General features: G+C 36.3%; 1 protein-coding gene across 3 annotated transcripts in view; it reads left to right on the forward strand.

Annotated features, from left to right (window-relative positions):
- The window catches only part of LOC114883107 (disintegrin and metalloproteinase domain-containing protein 10), a 94,275-nt gene that overhangs the window by 61,884 nt on the left and 13,213 nt on the right, over positions 1-19,178 (forward strand). For all 3 annotated transcript variants that reach the window (XM_029200541.2, XM_029200542.2, XM_029200543.2), the window contains exons 2-3: positions 13,433-13,693; positions 16,566-16,760. In XM_029200541.2, the coding sequence (XP_029056374.1) occupies positions 13,433-13,693; positions 16,566-16,760 (456 nt within the window). The remainder of the gene's footprint in view (positions 1-13,432; positions 13,694-16,565; positions 16,761-19,178) is intronic.

Consider the following 19,178-nt stretch of genomic DNA (forward strand, 5'->3'; position numbering starts at 1 on the left):
CCACGGATTCTGTGTGCAACCGAGGAAAAACGAAAGGCAACCGCTTCGAAACTCGGAAAATAGGATGCAACGTCGGCTTTTCTGTAAAGCGGTTCGCGAAACTTGACTTTAGGAAAGCTTAAAGAGCTCGAACTAGCGGTAAATTCCTTCTTAATGTCTTTCACGCAGTCCTAGAACTTGGTATTTTGTGCATTCAACGTTGCCTTCGAATAAATTATGCAAATACGGAAATACAAACAATCTCTTGCTTTGGCAACGTACAAATTGCAATTTTCCTGAATCCTTGAGGTAACAGAAAACTATTAGAAAAACAATTGAAGCAAGTTCTTGGTAGTTTATGTAAAATACTATTATCGTACATGGTTTCTAATTATCATTAACATAGTTACACCAACGATCATCGTTGGATCCCTTATACCAATTATTATCAGACTTAACATTATTAATTTTTATTAAAAAAAAATAACATTAAATTGCAAGCATTTTTTATGGATAGAGGTCTATGAGAAGAACAACATATTTTATAAAAATATGTTTGCATAATCATTTGCAGTCTATTGATAAAATTAGAAAAAAATCTAACTCTAATTGTTATAGCGTTAAATCTTTTACCTCTGCGTTTTCGTTTATTAGCAACTCGCGTGTGTTCTCGAATTGCGGATGTGTTCTCGTGTTTCCAAGCAACAGGCTTAAATGGTGTTATGTTCCTTCATCAGCTCGTCTCGATGGCCAGCTTCAGGTATTCCAGAAAGTTTAGCTACTTTTCCACCTTTCTAAGAGTTTTATCCTGTTTTAAGACACGGATCCGGAACAATGCAGCTTCTCTAGTGTTAGTAAATCGAGCCTTATTTACTACTTAGACGATCCTTACCTTCAACTTCACAGACATTTATTTTGAACGGAGGGAATCGAGCATTCCCTTTGTGCGCTTAATAAACTCAACTTTGTCCCCTTATCGGCACAATGAACATTAATTACGAAATTTCTGAACTGAGAGAACGACATTTTACATCGGGAGAACGCAAACCGCTCGTTCTTTAACGAAACAACGATTTTTATGAAGCTCGAGTAAGTGGTAGAGGTCAACGATTAGTCAGACGAGGGATAAAGGACGTAATTCGGCTTTCCTGAGGGGAAAATTGCGTTACGGGGAACGTAGAAATTCTCAGAATCTTAATTTTGATGATATTAATATTAAAAGTGATTTAGAAAAAAAAAATAATATATTTTAAATTGTTAAATTTCATAAAATTCAGTATATAATTAAGAAATGTGAATGATAGTATAAATATCAATTCAAATTTCCCTGCGTAAACATTTATACGTAAGTGGTGGGGGGGGGGGGGCACCGTATGGGGCTCTTCCCTTACCTCGTCAGTCCCTTCGCGGCCGCCTAAGGGGAGAGACGTGAATCCAGGAAGGACCAGGGACTCGGCAAGCCGACCATGCTCAGTACTGTACAGTACAGTACAGAGCAGGGTAGACTTTTTTAAGGGAAGGTAATCTCATGGTTCACCTGCAAATGTTTACTTAGGTAATTTTTATTCAATATTTAATTTATTATTCATATCTTTCAGTCATATATTAAATTATAGAATATTTAATCTCAGGTGCAGACGTTTTCTCAGATAAATTTAATTTAATATTTATTCTGTTATTAATACTTCTTCACTATGGCTTAAATTTTATAATATTTAATACTTTTTAATACTAATTAGTATTAATATTAATATCATCAAAATTAGGATTCGAAGAATTATGACTTATTGAAATTTTTAATATTTTCATGTGTAAGGAGATTTATTCATTATTTTAATAATAGTCAAATTATTTATTCGTATGGAGATGCTATTTTAAAATAATTTCTAACATAAATTTCTAAACTGTCTCCTGTCAGTTATGTATTACCTTTCTCTTCTTTTATTAATTATTCATTTGAATTATAATTTAAAACGTCAATCACTAGGATCCCATAACAGAAAATCTGTTAAGCTATTTTTATTCTTTCCCACTAAAATTTTGATTTTATCCAAGAAGTAGAAGGAATTTCGTTTTTCGCCTCATATATTTCGGTGCTGTTCATCAATAATTGAAAATTCAATCGGATGGATCCCAGTAGCTATAGAACGGTCGAATTTTCGTTTCTGTTTATCGTAGCCGTGCGCGCCGGAAGTGGCACGGCGCGCGATATTTATCGACGACGTAGGAAGTAGAGCGGAAAAACGAAGAAAGACGTAGAAAATTTGTTGTTTGCCGTTCTTTCGCGTCTCGCATCGCTGGTTGAAATGTTGCCGCCTCCGCTTCCTCGACCTTTCCACTCTTTTGTCTTCCTCTTCATCGTATTTCAGTCGTGGCATCGTAAAGGTTCGCATCTTGTCCCGTATCCCCAACAAGAAATGGCGTCGACGTCGTTTCCCTATTTATGGGACACCGTTTCGTATTCCCCGACAGATTTCCCGGATCGATCGTCACTCAGCAACGACGTGAAAACGAACCAGACTTTACTTTACGTCAGCTTTTTCCATTTCGAAACTAACACTAAGTTACGCTTTATTTATTTTTCCTCTCGGCCTAAACCTAATCTATAATCCTGATAGGAATTAAAACAAAATAGATATAAAATTAAAAAATTAAATATTAATGCAATTACTTGTAGTCTTAATAATTGTAAAATTAGCAAATAATTATATTAAAATTCTTCAAATATTTTACCACAAGTATAAAAATCCTATATTCAAGATTAGAGAAGAAGCGTTTATTAAAATAATAATTATCGTTTGATAGGCTTTGTACGCGCCGGAAAAAAAAGACAAAAACAAATTTAATTTTTTAACGTGCCCGGTTGTTCCCGCTAGGCTTTTCAATTACTGTCGTAGAAAGGGGATGCCAAACCGTAAAAGTTTTAAGTACTTTTTCTACGAGGCAAGCTAAAGCTGCATTCATAAGGCGCAGAAAGTCTGAAGTGGAGGAAGGAAGCCGGTTGGGTACGGATAGAGAAAGGATGAACCGAGAAACAGAAGTAAAACGGTCCACGAAATTTTCTCTCGCAATCGAGGGGAAACTTTCACGTAGACGTCGGACTTTAATTAATTTAATTGACAGAATGGTCAGCGTATTTACCGGGCAACAGAGGTCACTGGGAACCATGACCACCAACCGCTTGCATGGTTTCTTCCACCTCGTGTTTTATCTGTGATTAAAAGCTCGTGATAAAACGAATCACCGACGAGACTTTTAGAAGCATAATTAAACCATTCTTTGTTCTTTCTATGCTCGTAACTGATCTCATTGTTTCGTGACCAAGAAAATGGTTAACAGGTAATTAGGGATGAATTTCAACTTTGTTGCAAGTAAGTTCGAAACTGTCTTGATATTTTCAAATAGTTTTTTTTATATTATAAATAAAATTTGATTCCAGATATTTTTCTGAAAATCAGATTTCGAAAAATTTCCTTAAAAATCAAATTTCTAATTTGGTAACATAAAAGTAGGTTGAATTTTAGTTTGGGACACATAAAATTATCGACTTTTCTGATAGTATTCAGCGAGAAAAGTTGAAAAATAAAAGTTTTAACTTTACAAATTCATTCGTTCAAAGGTTATGCGTTATATTTATATTCTATACGAAAGTTTGATAACTCGTTTGAAGTGTTTTTGTCAATAAATCCGGATACAAAATCGCGCTAGCCTTGTTGAAAGTCGTCGCTCGGTTCGATTAGCAAAGACTCGACGATAATCCGACGTTGAAAGCACGGTATTGAGACAGTATCCGTCAGCGAGTGTATCCGTTGGGTAAACCCTTTAGAAATTCCCTAACGTTTCTGTTGCACGATTCAAGAGGCCTCTAAAGAGGATCACGTATATTGCGATCAAAGCTTCACCCGTGTCACACGTTCTTCCGGATTACACGTGGAACACGTGTCTTTCGATGACACACATGGTGAACTCAACGGAAAACACGCAACATAAATACACACTGTATTTAAGAAATAGCAGTTCAACGATGGATGGGCATGCAATGTTTCAGGTTCGATCGAAATTTTCGTTCTTTCAATATTCTGTCTTGGAGTTATTAAAATGATTTTTACAACTGAACTATAATATTGGAACGAATGCTATTTTATTTAAAAATTATTCTCGAATAACTCAATTCTATTCGAATAATCTCGAAATCTGCTAGAAGATGTAACACCAGATTAACATCAAACGTCGTGTCCGATAATGTGCACGCGAATGTAATCGATGTATTCGCGTATTCACGTGGTCACCAATGACTGATGTGCATCGTGATGAATGCGACAACTCGAACGGACAGTTATAACCCGTTTCACATCCGCGTCACTCGATAGATTTAATCGTTTCGCCTAGATCGAACGACGATTCTATTACGCGCTATGCGAAAGACATTTTTCTTCGAACGAAGTTTGACTCGTACCGTCAGGGATGATAAATAGCGACATTTATCTCTCGTTCGACGTGTACATAGTTTTCATTTTCTCGTTCCTGCTATTCTTTACAAATTTATGCGATACGTGAACAAACGATTCGTGTCGGTCTGCAATCGTTAAAACACCTGCCGCCTAACGAGTGAAAACAACTATGAATCATGCATGGCAAGAGGCTTGTTTGAGACATAATTTATGTTATTAACATCCTGATGTGTCTTGAAATGTAAAGTGTATTTTTCATGTATTAAGAATGCAATGTTTATTATCTTTGGTATCCATTGTCTGAGTGGATGGACAGTTAATTGTTTGAAGAGTTTCGTTAAGAGAATGTGAGGAATAAATAACATAGATTCAGTGTTGATATGCTTGATTTCTGTTTTGTGAAATAAAACTTCGTTGTTAGTTTTTATTTTATGAGAGATTGCTAGGGAAGGCACATCATCAAATTTTTCCTGGGAAAGTCTGCTATCATACTAATGATTTAAGATGACAAATAGAAAATTGAAAACTTGGTTTTCAATGTGTTGATTTGAAACTCGGGAAATCTTCATAAAAATTAATTAATTTTATATTTTAATCAGGTTGAAGTAGGATAAGTTGTTTAAAACGCTTTCCCGTAAATCTACGCGAGCACTGTGCTTTGTAATTGTTCTAGCATAGCTGATAAGATTGACGCTTTTGCTGCAACTATTTCGAGTATTTAAGCTCTTAATCGTATAGCTTCGAGACACGAGCATTACGTAAAGACTCTTCGATCTCTTCTACTCTAGACACACCGTGGCACAAGATGTCTGAGCGTTGAAGACCTTAGAGAATTTCTTAGAACTAATAAGATTTAGAGTAGCTTCGCGTGCGCCAGGTAGAAACCTGAAGGAAGATAAATTTACTGATTATGCGACCAAGTATGATGTCTTTGAACACGAAAACGTAAGGTTTAGAGCGGAAGATGTTCGATAAAAATATCACTCGATGGGGAAATTATATTTATTAACGATATTTGCAATTATCGTATTTTAAATTATATCTTTGGCAAAATTAAAGACAATGTTTTTGTTCAATATATCAATCACCTGGAGTTTGTTTTAACTTAAATTTATGGATCTTGGTCACAGAAGGGTGCAGGCTTAATTTACGACCTACAACCCTCGTTCGAAGGGGATAGCTCCGGAAATAACTCAAGGAATCGCTCAATTAAAAATAAGTAGAACATCAAATATACTTCCTGTTTACTTAATAATATAATTTATTTTATAAAAATTCGTGAATCTTTAGTACTTAATTGATCTCTAATTAAGGAGCCAATTGTTATAACAATTAATAGTTAATTTTTAAATTTAAAGTCCCAAATTACTATTTTACATAATTAATATTATAGTAATTGCATTCAAAATTAATTTTCTTTTTCTTTTGTTAATTATACATTGCTGGATCTTTTTTCTTTGACCCCTTCTCAAAATTCACATCTTGATATAATTGCAATATTATTTTTAAAATGTGTGTATTTTATTTTTTAACAATCTGAGATGTAAGAATTAGAAAGTTTTCATAAATAACTGCATGTTTCCCTGTTCATTTAAATAAGAAACCTTCTTTTGCACCGATGTCAGCTAGAATAGATTGAAATATGGATACTCTTTTCGAACAATCACGTATAATAAAGTAGTTTGAACGTTCAGTGCGAGGTGTGTTACCTTAGCCAGCGTCTCGAAGCGTCCATTCGTGTACCCATTCGCACGCTCGATTCTAGGACGATAAATCGTGCACGCAATTCGCGTCACTTTGACTGCAAGGTCGGCAAGTAACTACACGAGTTACGTACGTAACGGACGGTAAATCATCGAAGGACCCTCGTATATCTTATTATGTTTATTACGGTGCACGGGACTGATGTAAATTTGTTTCGAGCCGGAAGCGTACCCCTTCTTTTCGTTGCTGCTCGCGAATCGTGGCTGTCCCTGTTAATAAATGGTGAAACGTTGGGATGCAATTGGTTGAATGTTGCGGAAATGAGAAAAGAAAATTCAAGCATTGTTTGCGGAGGAAAAATTGAGGAAATGGAAATGCTTCTTGCTGGAATGCTTTTATTAAACGCCAACTTTTACTGTAATTTTCATCTCGCCGTCTCATGATATTTATCAAGGTTGATAAATTTGAGGATTAAATAAAAATAGAATTGCGGTAGTAAATTTTATAAATTTTCTTTTATGTTTATCTGCGACTGTATCGTTCGCTCGAAAATTTAGTGGAGCCAGAAAATACAAAGGGTACAAGTTACATGTCACTTGCAACAAGAGATCTGTCCCTTTTGTTTCTCGTTCTATGCACTTTCTATGCTGAACATTTCGACTTGTCACGAAAGAACAGACGAGTGGATCGGCTGTCACCTGAATGATACCGTATCAAGTTGTAAACGGACTTTGCTCTCTATTGAATCCAAGATAACAACGTTTAAATGGGAAAAAATAAAGCGCAACATAGTGGTGGATTGAAAGTGGCAAGCAAAAGTGAGATATTGATAATCCTTATCAAAGTATTCTTTTAAAATTAGGTAATTCAGATTTTTATTTAAAAAGGAAAGATAGAAATATTATAGAAATTATTATCATCGCATTTTTTTAATTTTAAAAGCAACAGAACAGTACTTTTATTTTTATTCTACATTTAAGACATCCATTTCATTTCCATAGTCAGAGTAGAAAAGGAAAACACAGTCGATGAAATTGCATTACCTTTCTTCCTCTTGAACAAAATTGTTCTGTCAGAAATGTCGGCAGCTTTCTTCTTTTCAACCGTTCGTTTCAAGCAGACCATAAATTACCATCGTCGAAGACAATAATATCTCGATATCTGCGAAGAAACACGGTTGCCATGGTTATTAAAGAGTCTGTTAATTCAAAATTAATCAGAGATAGTTGATAGATTGTACGGTGATTAATTACATAAAAAGGGTAATTTCCCCGAATCAGCTGACCGTAACATTAATTAGCCAACTAATGTTAATCCGGTGCTTCTAAACTAATTTAATTAAAGCCTTTCATCACATTCCACACTTTGTGCCTAACAACATGCGTTCATCTGCATCGAGCTTAACTTCTGCTCTTCTCCATTAAGGATTACATGGTAAGCCTCTCTTGAAATTAAGATAAGAAGAATAAGAAAAGTACATCTTTTCCATTGTAATTTTCTTTGTGTGTCGTGATTTTCAGCTGCACAGTGGAGCTCCAAATGAATATTCCACAAGTGCTATTTTCACAATTACTATCTCATCGTAGAAAAATAAAATGAAAGGGGGAAAAAAGAGACTTAATTTTATTTAAAACTTCTGGGCTAGTTTCCATCATAACACGACCTAATACCGTGAGCTTTTGTCAAAATCGATCGGCAAAACGAAAGCTCTTACGGATTACGAGACCGCACACATCCAGGCTGCCATGCTAAAACCGATATCGCACCCTCAATTTTCCTCCGCCTTCATTTTATAAATGGCTTCGCAGGGAGGAAGAGGTCTAGCAGAAATTAAATATCGACTCTCGAGTTTCGTTCGCGCGAAGGTATTATTCCGTGCATCGTTCATCAAGGGAAACGTACGAGTGTTGGCCGCCTAAATAGTTAAATTAGATAATGCTGGTAGCCCGCCACGTGGAATTGGGTCAATTGATTCCTCCTCCGTCGCTGTTATCGTCTACCCTGGCTAACTCGTGCTGCTTACCAAATCGATATTAATAATTTACCAGCGACACGAGCATTAAAAAGCTCTCTCTTAAACGAACCGACAGGAAGCACATTTTCCTATCGGTTTCCATATTGAATCAATTCGATAATCGTGAAACCATTTTATAGCTGCACTTAGCTCGGCATCGTTTCCCGAAGAGTTCCCTCTGAAAAATCTTTAGAAAATTATGTTTCCACGCGGAGGTGGTGATTACCAAATCCCAACCACCCACTATGAAAATTAACTTCGTCTATCAAGTTGTTACCTAAACGAGTATTCGCTCTGCTTAAAAAATTTCCACTGTGCTATTTTTCATTCTAAGATTGCACTAATCTTGAAAAAATATGAAATACGGTATTGAATTAAAATTGAGACTCTCTCCATGGTTCGTCATCTAAGGGTTAAGAAACGTAGGACTCGGTAATCGTTGACTTTCACTACTGCATTCAGAATGCATCTTAGAAATTGACCCTCCATCGATTCATAATTACTCTATTCATAGTTACTCATATATAATTGAGATTATGCACCTTCAGTTCATCAAAGAAATGCCTCATTCTTGTAAAAATCAAACAAACTGCAATTTAAGTTATAATCAATTCCAACAATTATCCCAAATAACCTATGCAGACATTACACATGAAAAGAAAGAAAGTACATTTGACGGCAGCTATTTCTCGCTAAATACATACCATTTACCATTTCCAAGTAACAAGACTGTTTCTGTTGTTTCCTTTGAAACTGTCGTTTCAACGTTAAAACGAGCAGCGTTTTCCACGAGTGTGCGTTTAAGTGCATCGTACAAATTGTTTGCAACTTTCTGGCTTTTATCTCAGACCTTCTTATCGGATAATGGCCGTGGCAAAGTCCTGACGACGCTAATTCCACGAACGCAAGGACAGTTGTTCATTTCGCGCAGACAAAATCCTTAATCACTACGAATCACCGCGTAGATCAGAGAACAACGCATCTTACCTGGGGATATAAAGAGGAAAGATCGTTCGTGTCCATTCTCATGGGACTGATCGAACTGTATACGGAGTCAACTCTATATTCACCGTCGAACCGTCGTGCTGAATCCATGGTTCCCTTGGGTGAACTTCAGTAAATATCAACGTTAACTTCTGGCGAAAGAGAAGACGGAAGACGCAAGCTTTGCGAAGTACGAGATCGTATTTTTAAAACATAAAATCAACTTCTTCCATAAAAATACTCTTATCGATCCGTTAACGTTTCCACGGACATGAAACATAAATACAAGGTAGAAATACGGATCGTTCGATGGAGAACGTGAAAAAGTTCCATTTCCCGATGATAAATGCAAAACGAAACTGACGCATAACCGATTACGTTATTCCTCTTGGCCTCGGTGTTTCGTTTCCCTGATAACTCCCATGCCCGATTCGTTTTCCCATAATCTCCTCTCTCCGTCTCTTTTTTCTCCGCATTTTTGCGCAGGTGAGATTGATCGCGACGGGTAGCATGTGTCCATCGTATGTGCTCATAAACCATACAACGAGGGATCCATCGGTCCGTGACGAGTTACGTCCCTCACAACCGCGATGTTTCCTGTGGATAGAACCAGCTACCGGAAACTGGTACCTATCCGGACAGAAGGGGGCGTAAGCCCTAGCCGATAGATCGATTCCAGACGCAATTCGACCGGATGTCGCGTAACTGGCCTCCCTTCGGATCTTTAGCGAATTCGATAACGAAATAATTGGAACGATGAATCGGTCAACCTTTTTTGCGCTATTATCGTCACGAGTTGTCGGGTTATTTTGAAATATTTGTATGTTAATTGATAATTAGAATTTTAGAGGGACCGATCCACATTTACGTCAATATCAATTAAAAGTCTATCAATAGATTTTTATAGCAGTAATTAAATTAATTAAAATACTAAAATTTAGATATTATTATAGAGTGTTTAAAACATGGATCTCTTTTTATAATTTTTAATTATTAGCAATGGAAATTTTAGCAATTAAGTACTCTAAAATTACTTTGTACATTCGAAAAGGACGACGTCCGTGGGTGGAGATTCTTCAGGATCAAAAACCTCAAGGAAAAAGATCCTTTCAAAACTAGATGAAACGTCAAATAGAATTGATCTGACCAAACTCAACAGGAAGGATGTTTTTGGTACCATTTGTGAACTAGAGATTCGTTGAAGTATGGAAAGTCAGAGTAGAGGAACACGATCCTCGTTGGCTGCGACCTTTTGAACTGTAATTCAAACGGCTTGAAAATTTGATAGGACAGCTCCAACTGATATTCGGCAGCGGGAAACTATTATGCTATTGAAACTGTATGCTATCCCAGAATTACGGGAAAGGGAAATTTCCCTGGTCGGATTACACGATTCCGCTAATTTTAAGGTAACATATCGTGTTGGCCCATTTACGCCCACCACTATGTTACACAGAGCACAGTGACATCGATGCTGACCCACTTTACCTACGCTCTTTCGTCACCTTGAGCGCGAATCCCATTTCGCAAACCGATATGACCGTAATCTTACGCCATTTTACGTCGACGATGTCCGCGGATTCCCTCGGAAATCCGTCTAATATTTTGACTGAAATGAATTATTAGGTACACTCTCTTTCATAAAAGAGCCTCTCCATAAAAATGAATTGAAAGTATAAAAGTGCATTGTCGGGAGTTCATAAATCATAAAACGTATTCATGGAATAAATAATAAGATCGACTTGCTTTTAATAAAAATATTCATTATTTAGTGATTCTCATGGGAATTTTTAATTGAAATGCTGTAAATTGGAGTTCCTTCTTTGAAATTTAAAAATTTTAAAGATCACGAAATTAAAAGAGCTAATTATGTTTAATTATAACTTTTTTTTACTAATACCGTTTAATTACTCTAGCTCTTAATTTACAAATTTCTTATTGAAATATTGTAATTCTTTTCACTAGTAATTTGTATAAGAAGTATTAAATTCTCTAATAATTTTAAATGAGAAAGGTGCATTCTCTAACAATAAATTAAAAATTTCATCTTTTTGCTTACATAATTTTATTTTCGAATTTTCATTTAAATTGCAAGATGAATATCGTTCCTCAGAGAAATACCTCTTATAATTTTAAATAAACAATTTTAGCATGTACCCTTCAACAATAAGTAAATTACGAATTCAGTCACTCTAAATTAAAAGTTTCATCTGGATAAAACATTTCACCACCGTTTCGTTTTAACGTTCTCGAATCCCTCTTTTTTTTTGTTTTATTCTGCCACCGTTACAGTGTCGTACAATCCACCTGTCTTCAACGTGCTTACGATTTCGTTCAGGAAAGCAGCGTTCAGAGAGGAAAACGTTCGTCGGAAAATTGGAAGGCGCGCCGGCCATTTCATGTTTCTCAATCCCATCGTTCTACGTTTCTCAGTGCTTTCAGAATATTGCTTTCGTCCCTTTTTTCCCCTTCGTTGCCGTACAATCATTCTCCGTTACCCGACGCTATTTCTCGTTATTCATTAAAACTTCAAAATCATTTGTTAAAATAATGAAAATTATTTCCAAGGATTCGACAAGAGGAAATATTTAAAAAAATTAAAAAAAGAAAAAAGAACCACAGAGGAGACCGGTAATCTAAGCGTGGAAGAATGAAAGGGTTCGTGTGCTGAAACGGGAAATTATACAGTTGGTGCGTTTTGTTTTAACGAGGGATATAGCTCGAAGCGAGGATCAGCGAAGCGCAGAGATTTGAAAAAAATTTCCACGGATATCTCTCTGCTTTTCTCAGAACCGTGTTTATTTATTTTTTAATCTGAAATATCGTTCTGGCGCGAAACTTTTGTGTTTGCTTTTAATCTTGAATATTCGAAGGGGAACCACTGATGTTTATGCAAATATGTATTTTTATAGTGCATGAGAACAAAGATTTATTTTTCATGTTTCATGAATATTCAGGATTAGATGATAAAAGGTTTATTAATAATTTTCTAAAGTTTCCCATTGGTTTTTCAAATTCCGTATAAAAAATTACTAATATCTTACATGATGCAGTCATTTGAAAAATCCAACAAATTAATGCAGCAGATATTCAAAAAAATAAATCTTCCCTTTGTTTCCAGTGAGCAAGAAACGTTATCGCAGCGCTGTAACAAACAGTGTCTGGAATTAGGGATTCAAAATTCTGTAACAGAGGGCCGATAAGTTCGCGTGTCTCCCCGGTGGTCCATAAATTCTGTAAACGGTGCATAGGTGGCATTTACACGGTGGAACCGCGTCCTTTTGTCGCTCCGGAATCGCGAAGAAAAGCCGGCTAATATAAATTCATGTAGTGTCGCCGAAAATTACGAGCGATATCAGTCTGAGGAAATTGTTGCCAGGTTGGTCGCGGTGGAACACTTTATCTCGTTAACACGACAGTGGATTCGGAAGCAAGTTGAGCAAAAATACCCGGGGAATTTAACTTCGATTGCAAACTTTCCAACGAATTTCTTCGACCTCCTAGTGCGATGAAATAAAATGTTTTTCTTACTCGTTTGACGGTTTTTCGCTCGCTTTCCTAACGATTGAATCGCGTTGTTTACTAGGTTTGCGGTTAACGAGAAAATAGAAAGTAGCGACACGAAATTGCGTGACTCTCGAGTTTTGCGATAATGGATGCATAACTCTTGACTAGTCCCGAAGGAAACGAGCAACTAGCCTCGAAACAGCCGGAAGATCCGCCACGCTAACAAGCTTGGAGAACTTGAAATCTATGACGAATGCAACGTTGCGTAATGAAGAAAGTTGCAAATGGACGGATAATGAAATCTATGTATAATAGAACGTGTACACTCGCGATCAAATTAGGTTTCTCTGGGGTAAATGGGGATGTCCCTGGTTCCCGACTTTACCCATAGGTTTACCCATTGACAAAATTGTCGATGTAGCGATAGGTGCTCCATGTACCTAGCTGGGGTCCAGCTTAGGGTGAGCATCCTTTGAGGGGGTAATTTTTTTAAAAATTAATATCGTCAGTTTTCTATCTATCTATATTTCCTAGGAAACTCTCATTTGATCTCAAGAAAAATTATTCTGAAAAATTGTACCAAACACCTGGTTAATTAAATCTGTTTTTTAATTTCTTCCAAATTCTATCATGGAAAGATATAAATATTAATTCAAACGGTATATAATACTTTGACCGAAAATTATTATTTGTGAAATTGTAATAAATCATTTTCTGTAAACTTTAATTGCTGATCTGCTTAGAATTTGTTGATTTTCCATTTTAAATTGACCTTTATTTTTTTCTGTTACAGCTCGTCGATTGAACGAATATATCCGCCACTACGAACCACTCTCCTATCCCACCGAAGAGGTCCACAGAGGTCACCTGAGGGCCAAGAGGTCGGTTACCCGCGACAATTCCGTGACTCTGAAGTTTCGCTCGCACGGAAGGGACTTTCATATTCGGCTGAAGAGGGATTTGGCCACATTTAGTAATAACTTAATCATCGAGGGTCCTTCCGGACAAACGGAGGACCTTGACACATCGCAAATTTATCAGGGCCACTTAGTTGGTGAGTTTATTTTTCGTATTTATCAAATGACGGACTTCTATGATTTGATGACATAAAAGTATTGCAAAATTCTCGAACAATTTAGTATAGTATTCTTGGTATTTTTTCGAACATATTTTAATTAAATTCATTTCTCTTGGTGTATTTTTAATTATTATAAAGCCCCCATGTTGTATGCATTTATTATAAACGTCATGAAAATGTAAGAGAAAATTGAACAGCGTTATGCAATCCAATTCCGCGTAAAATTAAATGAAAGTTGCAGTGGAAAAGTACAAAGAGGTGAAAATTCTTATTTCCAAGCATTAAAAATCGTTTGTAGAAAGGAGAATATTTTAAAAGTTGCAATCAGGATATTAAAGCAAGTCATGGAGGGACACTTTTAAACCGTGCTTACTCCATCAGAGGACTAAGCGTATTAAAGCGTTCTTTATTTTTTAAGGAAATTAGATTAAACAAGAGCAACATTTTTACTTTGTACAAATGTTATTCTGAAAATTTGAAAAATCAAATTAGTCTTACGCCCTTTGAAGCCGGTTATATAAATCTCATTACACTGTCCTTTTCAGTCTCATTAAATAAAATGCATGTATGATTAAACATAAATGTAGCTTATATCAAAAGGAATTTATAATTAATTCTGTTCAAAACTAACATATCATTTTTTCATAAAATTATTCTGTTTCAAAGGGTGAAAGAATACTTTTGAAACCTACTGTATACGATCATAGATTTCACAATTTATTCCTGCTCATAGAGCTCTATTGTTCGAGGAAAATTTTATTCAAAAAACGTTCATACGAATCGAGATCATTGTTCGTTACTTTTCCACTTGTATACCTCCAGGAAATGCTCAGGCAGAAATGTTATCCTCTTTCGGCAGCTTACTCGAGAATATACCGTTTTATACATCGCTCCATCTATGCTAAGCTTTCTGTATGAGTAGAATTGAGCTCGAAAGTTTGTGTTCTTGCTACTACAACCGTAGATATATCTTTTATCCTACTGTACGTAACCAACAAGCGTTCTTCCAATAACCGCACAATGACTTATGGAAATATTCGAATAAATTCACGAATGAAATTTTATTTATTTATTTATCGACGTATTCCGCATCGAAGACAATAAACCCATTGAAATGAGGAAAGAAATAACTGTACCTGCTTGTAAAACATGAAGCTACGTGGAAAATGGTTAAAAGCACCGTTGTGAGATTCTTTCGGTGTAAATCAGGATTTCTTTAACAGCCATTGTTATATAGGAGGTACCATAATACGTGGACATAGTTTTAATGGTGGATTAATACTATTTTCCGAAATAGAAAATTAATTAGCAAATTTTTTAACATGCCACTCACTCAGTATCGCGTGATCGATTGTCAACGTTAAAAATTCGATCACTCGATATCGCGTGCTCCATCATTAACATTGAAACGCTATGGCACAGCGTCCTTCCCTCTTCCTAGGCATGGGAGTCGCCATTAACCGTCGAATTTCAAATATTTAAAGTACCACCATTTTGAATTATGCTCACCCATTATGGTACACCATCTATTCTAAAATACCGAACTGGTGCCGTTTCACAGTAAAGCCAGTATATCTACTCCCACGTTCCACGCGATAACCAGGTGTGGCACGCAAAAGTGCGTGTCACGTTAGATACCGGGTGAGACCTTTATTTCCAGTCTAATAATTCACAGGAGTTCGCGCGAAGGAGAACATTTTAAATTATGGATTGACTCAGTTGGCTGTTGGAACGGTTTATCTTTCACTTTTATACTTGCGACCTCTTCAACGACCCAGTTACGTCTATCTGTTCCCTCTGGAGCAAAGGGAAAATGTCCCACCTCTTGTTTGAATTCTTGAATCGAAAAAAAAAAACACAACTTCCTGGAAGAATTACTTTTTTTATTATGAAAGGGTGGAGAATAATAGGGACTGAAGGTGTTTGTGGGTTTTTGATAAAAACTGTGCCATGTTTAATATTTAAAAAGGTATTAGACATATAAGTGCTCTTGATTACAGAAGACAATTAATATACAAAATTAATTTAAGTTGTAATCATAATTTCTGCATTTGATATTTTCGCACACCTGTATAAATATTTACAGTGATATTAATGTATTATGCTTGGTAATTCTCAATTTTGCAAATTTTAATTAAAAGTGAAGTCAAAACTTCAATCATATTACAAATGAATTTACATTTACAGTGTTTAAACTACGAAATATATATGTTATATAAATGAGAAAATCAGCTAATTAATTGAAAATGAAATATGTCAGTAATATCATAATGATGTGTACAATAATTTTAATAATTTTCAATCAAGATTAAATTTACTATAAACTTTTTTAATTTTCCATTCCATTTACTGTTGCGAGTAAATTGAAATTTACTTTTCCTAAAGTAAAAATCTAATTTTCAATAGAAACAGATACACGTTAATCATAGTTCCAGTATTAAAAGTGATTTCTTCGAAAAAGAAGTTTTGAATGAACATAAATCTTTTCGCGATATCAATAAATCTCCTACCTAAGAAATTACGTTTTAATTGATTGCCCTACTACCGAAGAACGAAATGTTTTTCGTAGCTACATATTTCGACGGCGACAAAATAGAATCACGGGTAACAGGAAAAGTTTTGCGAGCGACAGAATTCCATCTGGCAGTTGATAACACTTCCCGCTGGTTAGACTGTTTCCACAGTTGTAAACGCGAAAATGAACAATAATGTAGCAGAGGAAGTAAATTTCTGTTCTTCTTTTATTCTTCATTTCAAGAACAGTGTAACTGGGTGGTTAAAGAATATTTTATATGGTATTTGCATAAGAAATTAATCCCTTTTAACATGAATTCTGTTTATTTTTCAGGTGAGCCTGGCAGCCATGTGTTTGGAAGCATCAGCGACGGTGTTTTCCATGGTAAAATCATTTCACCCCGCAGTGGCGCGTGGTACGTGGAAAGGGCGCATTATTACTTTCCACCACACCAGATAAATGACACGTTACATTCTGTGATCTATCACGATAATGATGTCGGCGACCCCTACTCGCATCTTCGAAAAGGTATGTCAAACTGTATGGTCTTTAATTTTCGGCTTTGCTGATAAATAGAGTACGAAGGATTTTCGATATGTGGGAGGTAGCGTGATGATAAAACATTTTTTTAACAAAGTACTTTATTCAAACCTTGACAGTACAGAATTAAACAAACACCCTTAAAGAATATGTAAAGTAATTTCTTTGATGCTTTCTGATCATATTTATTTAAGGCATAGTTATCCTACTGGCTTCAATGAAATAATTATAAATTCAAAATAAAGGAACTAATTAAGTATTGTACATTAAAAAAATCTTGTAAAGTATCACCAGATTTCATATTAGCAGAAAAATCAAAGAAATATTATGGAGACTACGACTATTAACCACGTGCACGAGCATGTAAGTGAATATAGGAGTAACTGCATCCGCAAAGTGAAACAATGCAAGTGTGACACATTAATCGTGCAATACTCGGCGTGGTTGCACAGCCGGCGCGTTCAATACTCTAATGTCCCATCGAGTGCAATTCTGTCCTGTAAACGCATCGCGAGAAGAGATAAACGAGCAACTGGAACCGAATCGATTCCGGAAATTGCACCGACTTATTGTTAATTAACTCTACTTAAAATGGTTGATGCTCTTATAGGTCTCAACCCTTTCGCCACGTCGCTACTCGACGATCCTAAAAAGGGTTAATCAACAATAACCTAAATTCCTATCCAGAAAATTAAAAAGCAGCAATCCATGAACCGGGGCAAGTACCTCAGGGTTAGATAGACCCAAGAGGTCTGTGTATGTCGGTAAAGCTTGCTTCTTTAGCACAACCATCGTTAAAGCATTAAGTTTAGCAACGTCTCTATGGATCCGTTGGACAGGTAGCACCGACATAGTCTTTGCAACGGTGCCACACGACCCTGCATTTACACACTTGGACAGGCACCCCTTTGCCACACGTACACGTTTCCTCCTCCTCCTCCTCCTCCCTAGCTGTCGGACAACAGTTTAGCCGGCGTTGCGAGGCATCCTTAAAGGAGCATCCAGCCGTGCATGGTTTTTAAGCGAATCGCCTTAACGATACGCGCCGGTCTGCGTAACCGGCTCTATTCCTCCGTTGTTCGTGAATAGAGGCTCACGCAGACACGATATTTTAGAGTCACAGCTCAAACAGGTAGGACGATGGCTAGGTCGAGGACTTTCACGAGTTAAAGGAGTGCCTAACGATGCGCGTTCAGACGCGGAACATTGCGCTTTCCGGTCCATTTGCATCTCGAGAGAGGACTAGACGTCGAGTGGGTGCGTCATCGTTTTTCATTCGTTTTCCGACTTTGTTGCGACGCCTTGTTAGCTAACTATCCTTGAAATGGTTACTTTAGGGACGCCCTGTACGCGTTAAAGTTAAAATGAAATGTCTGTGACAGGGATGATTTTCTTCCGGATCGACGTGTCCTCTCTGTTTATAGCATTTCTGCAAATAACCCACGCTTAAATAAACAGTCGTCGTATAGCATGTAATATTTATCATGGTTCCTGCTTCATATTCCACTCGATGGACCAACTCTCCTCATCTTGTCTGTTTGCTTACTGGATGTACATGGGTCGTTATAAATCTGCAACATTAATCCTTGAATAGTGCAGTCTGGATCAATCGAGGGCGAAACTTACATGTATCATAGTTAAATGTAAAGTAAAATTTAGAAAATGAAGATATGTTATATGAAATTAAACTTGAGGCCTCTGCATGGTCCGCCGTTCAAGGGTTAATATCCTAGTACAATTTTAATGAATCTTTAACAGCTGACACTAGTTTATCAAATAATTTGTTTCTCTTCCTTTTTATATTACAGTAATTGTGAAACAGAGGTCAAAAATTACAACTTGTAACTTTTAATTTTACTAACATTATTTATTGTTAAAATATTGTACAAGAAAATTTTGATTATTTCATGAAACACATCATATTCAATTAACTAAGTGATTATCAATTTATCCAATAACGTATCGATACACAATAAAACGAAACAGGTAAATGAATAAAATTGCAGATATTCGATTTGTAGTAGGTATACACGAATCCACAATTGGCATTCACCCATTGTCGCTGCATTCTGATTGCACAGCCGTAAATTTCTATTATATCTCGGCATGTTTTCACCGCTAGACAATCTTTGATTGAAATTCAATAATTCATTGTTACGATATAAATCACGGTCTCAAACTGGCATGTTTTGTTTTGCTAGTAAACCGGATGTTGCCTAAGTATTATGCAAACGTTTGCCTAAACCGTAGAACAGGGTAATCCGTATTAACATCGCAGAGGTGGTATCGATAAAGATGTTCAATATCGTGGCATCGAAACGCTTGGGTCATTAATGTTACGGGTAAATCCGCCATAAAAGCTGCAGCAACTGCTGCAATTATCTCGGATATAGGGAGCAACGATAT

Source organism: Osmia bicornis, chromosome 9 (genome assembly GCF_907164935.1).
Source record: "Osmia bicornis bicornis chromosome 9, iOsmBic2.1, whole genome shotgun sequence".
Classification (NCBI taxonomy): Eukaryota; Metazoa; Arthropoda; class Insecta; order Hymenoptera; family Megachilidae; genus Osmia; species Osmia bicornis.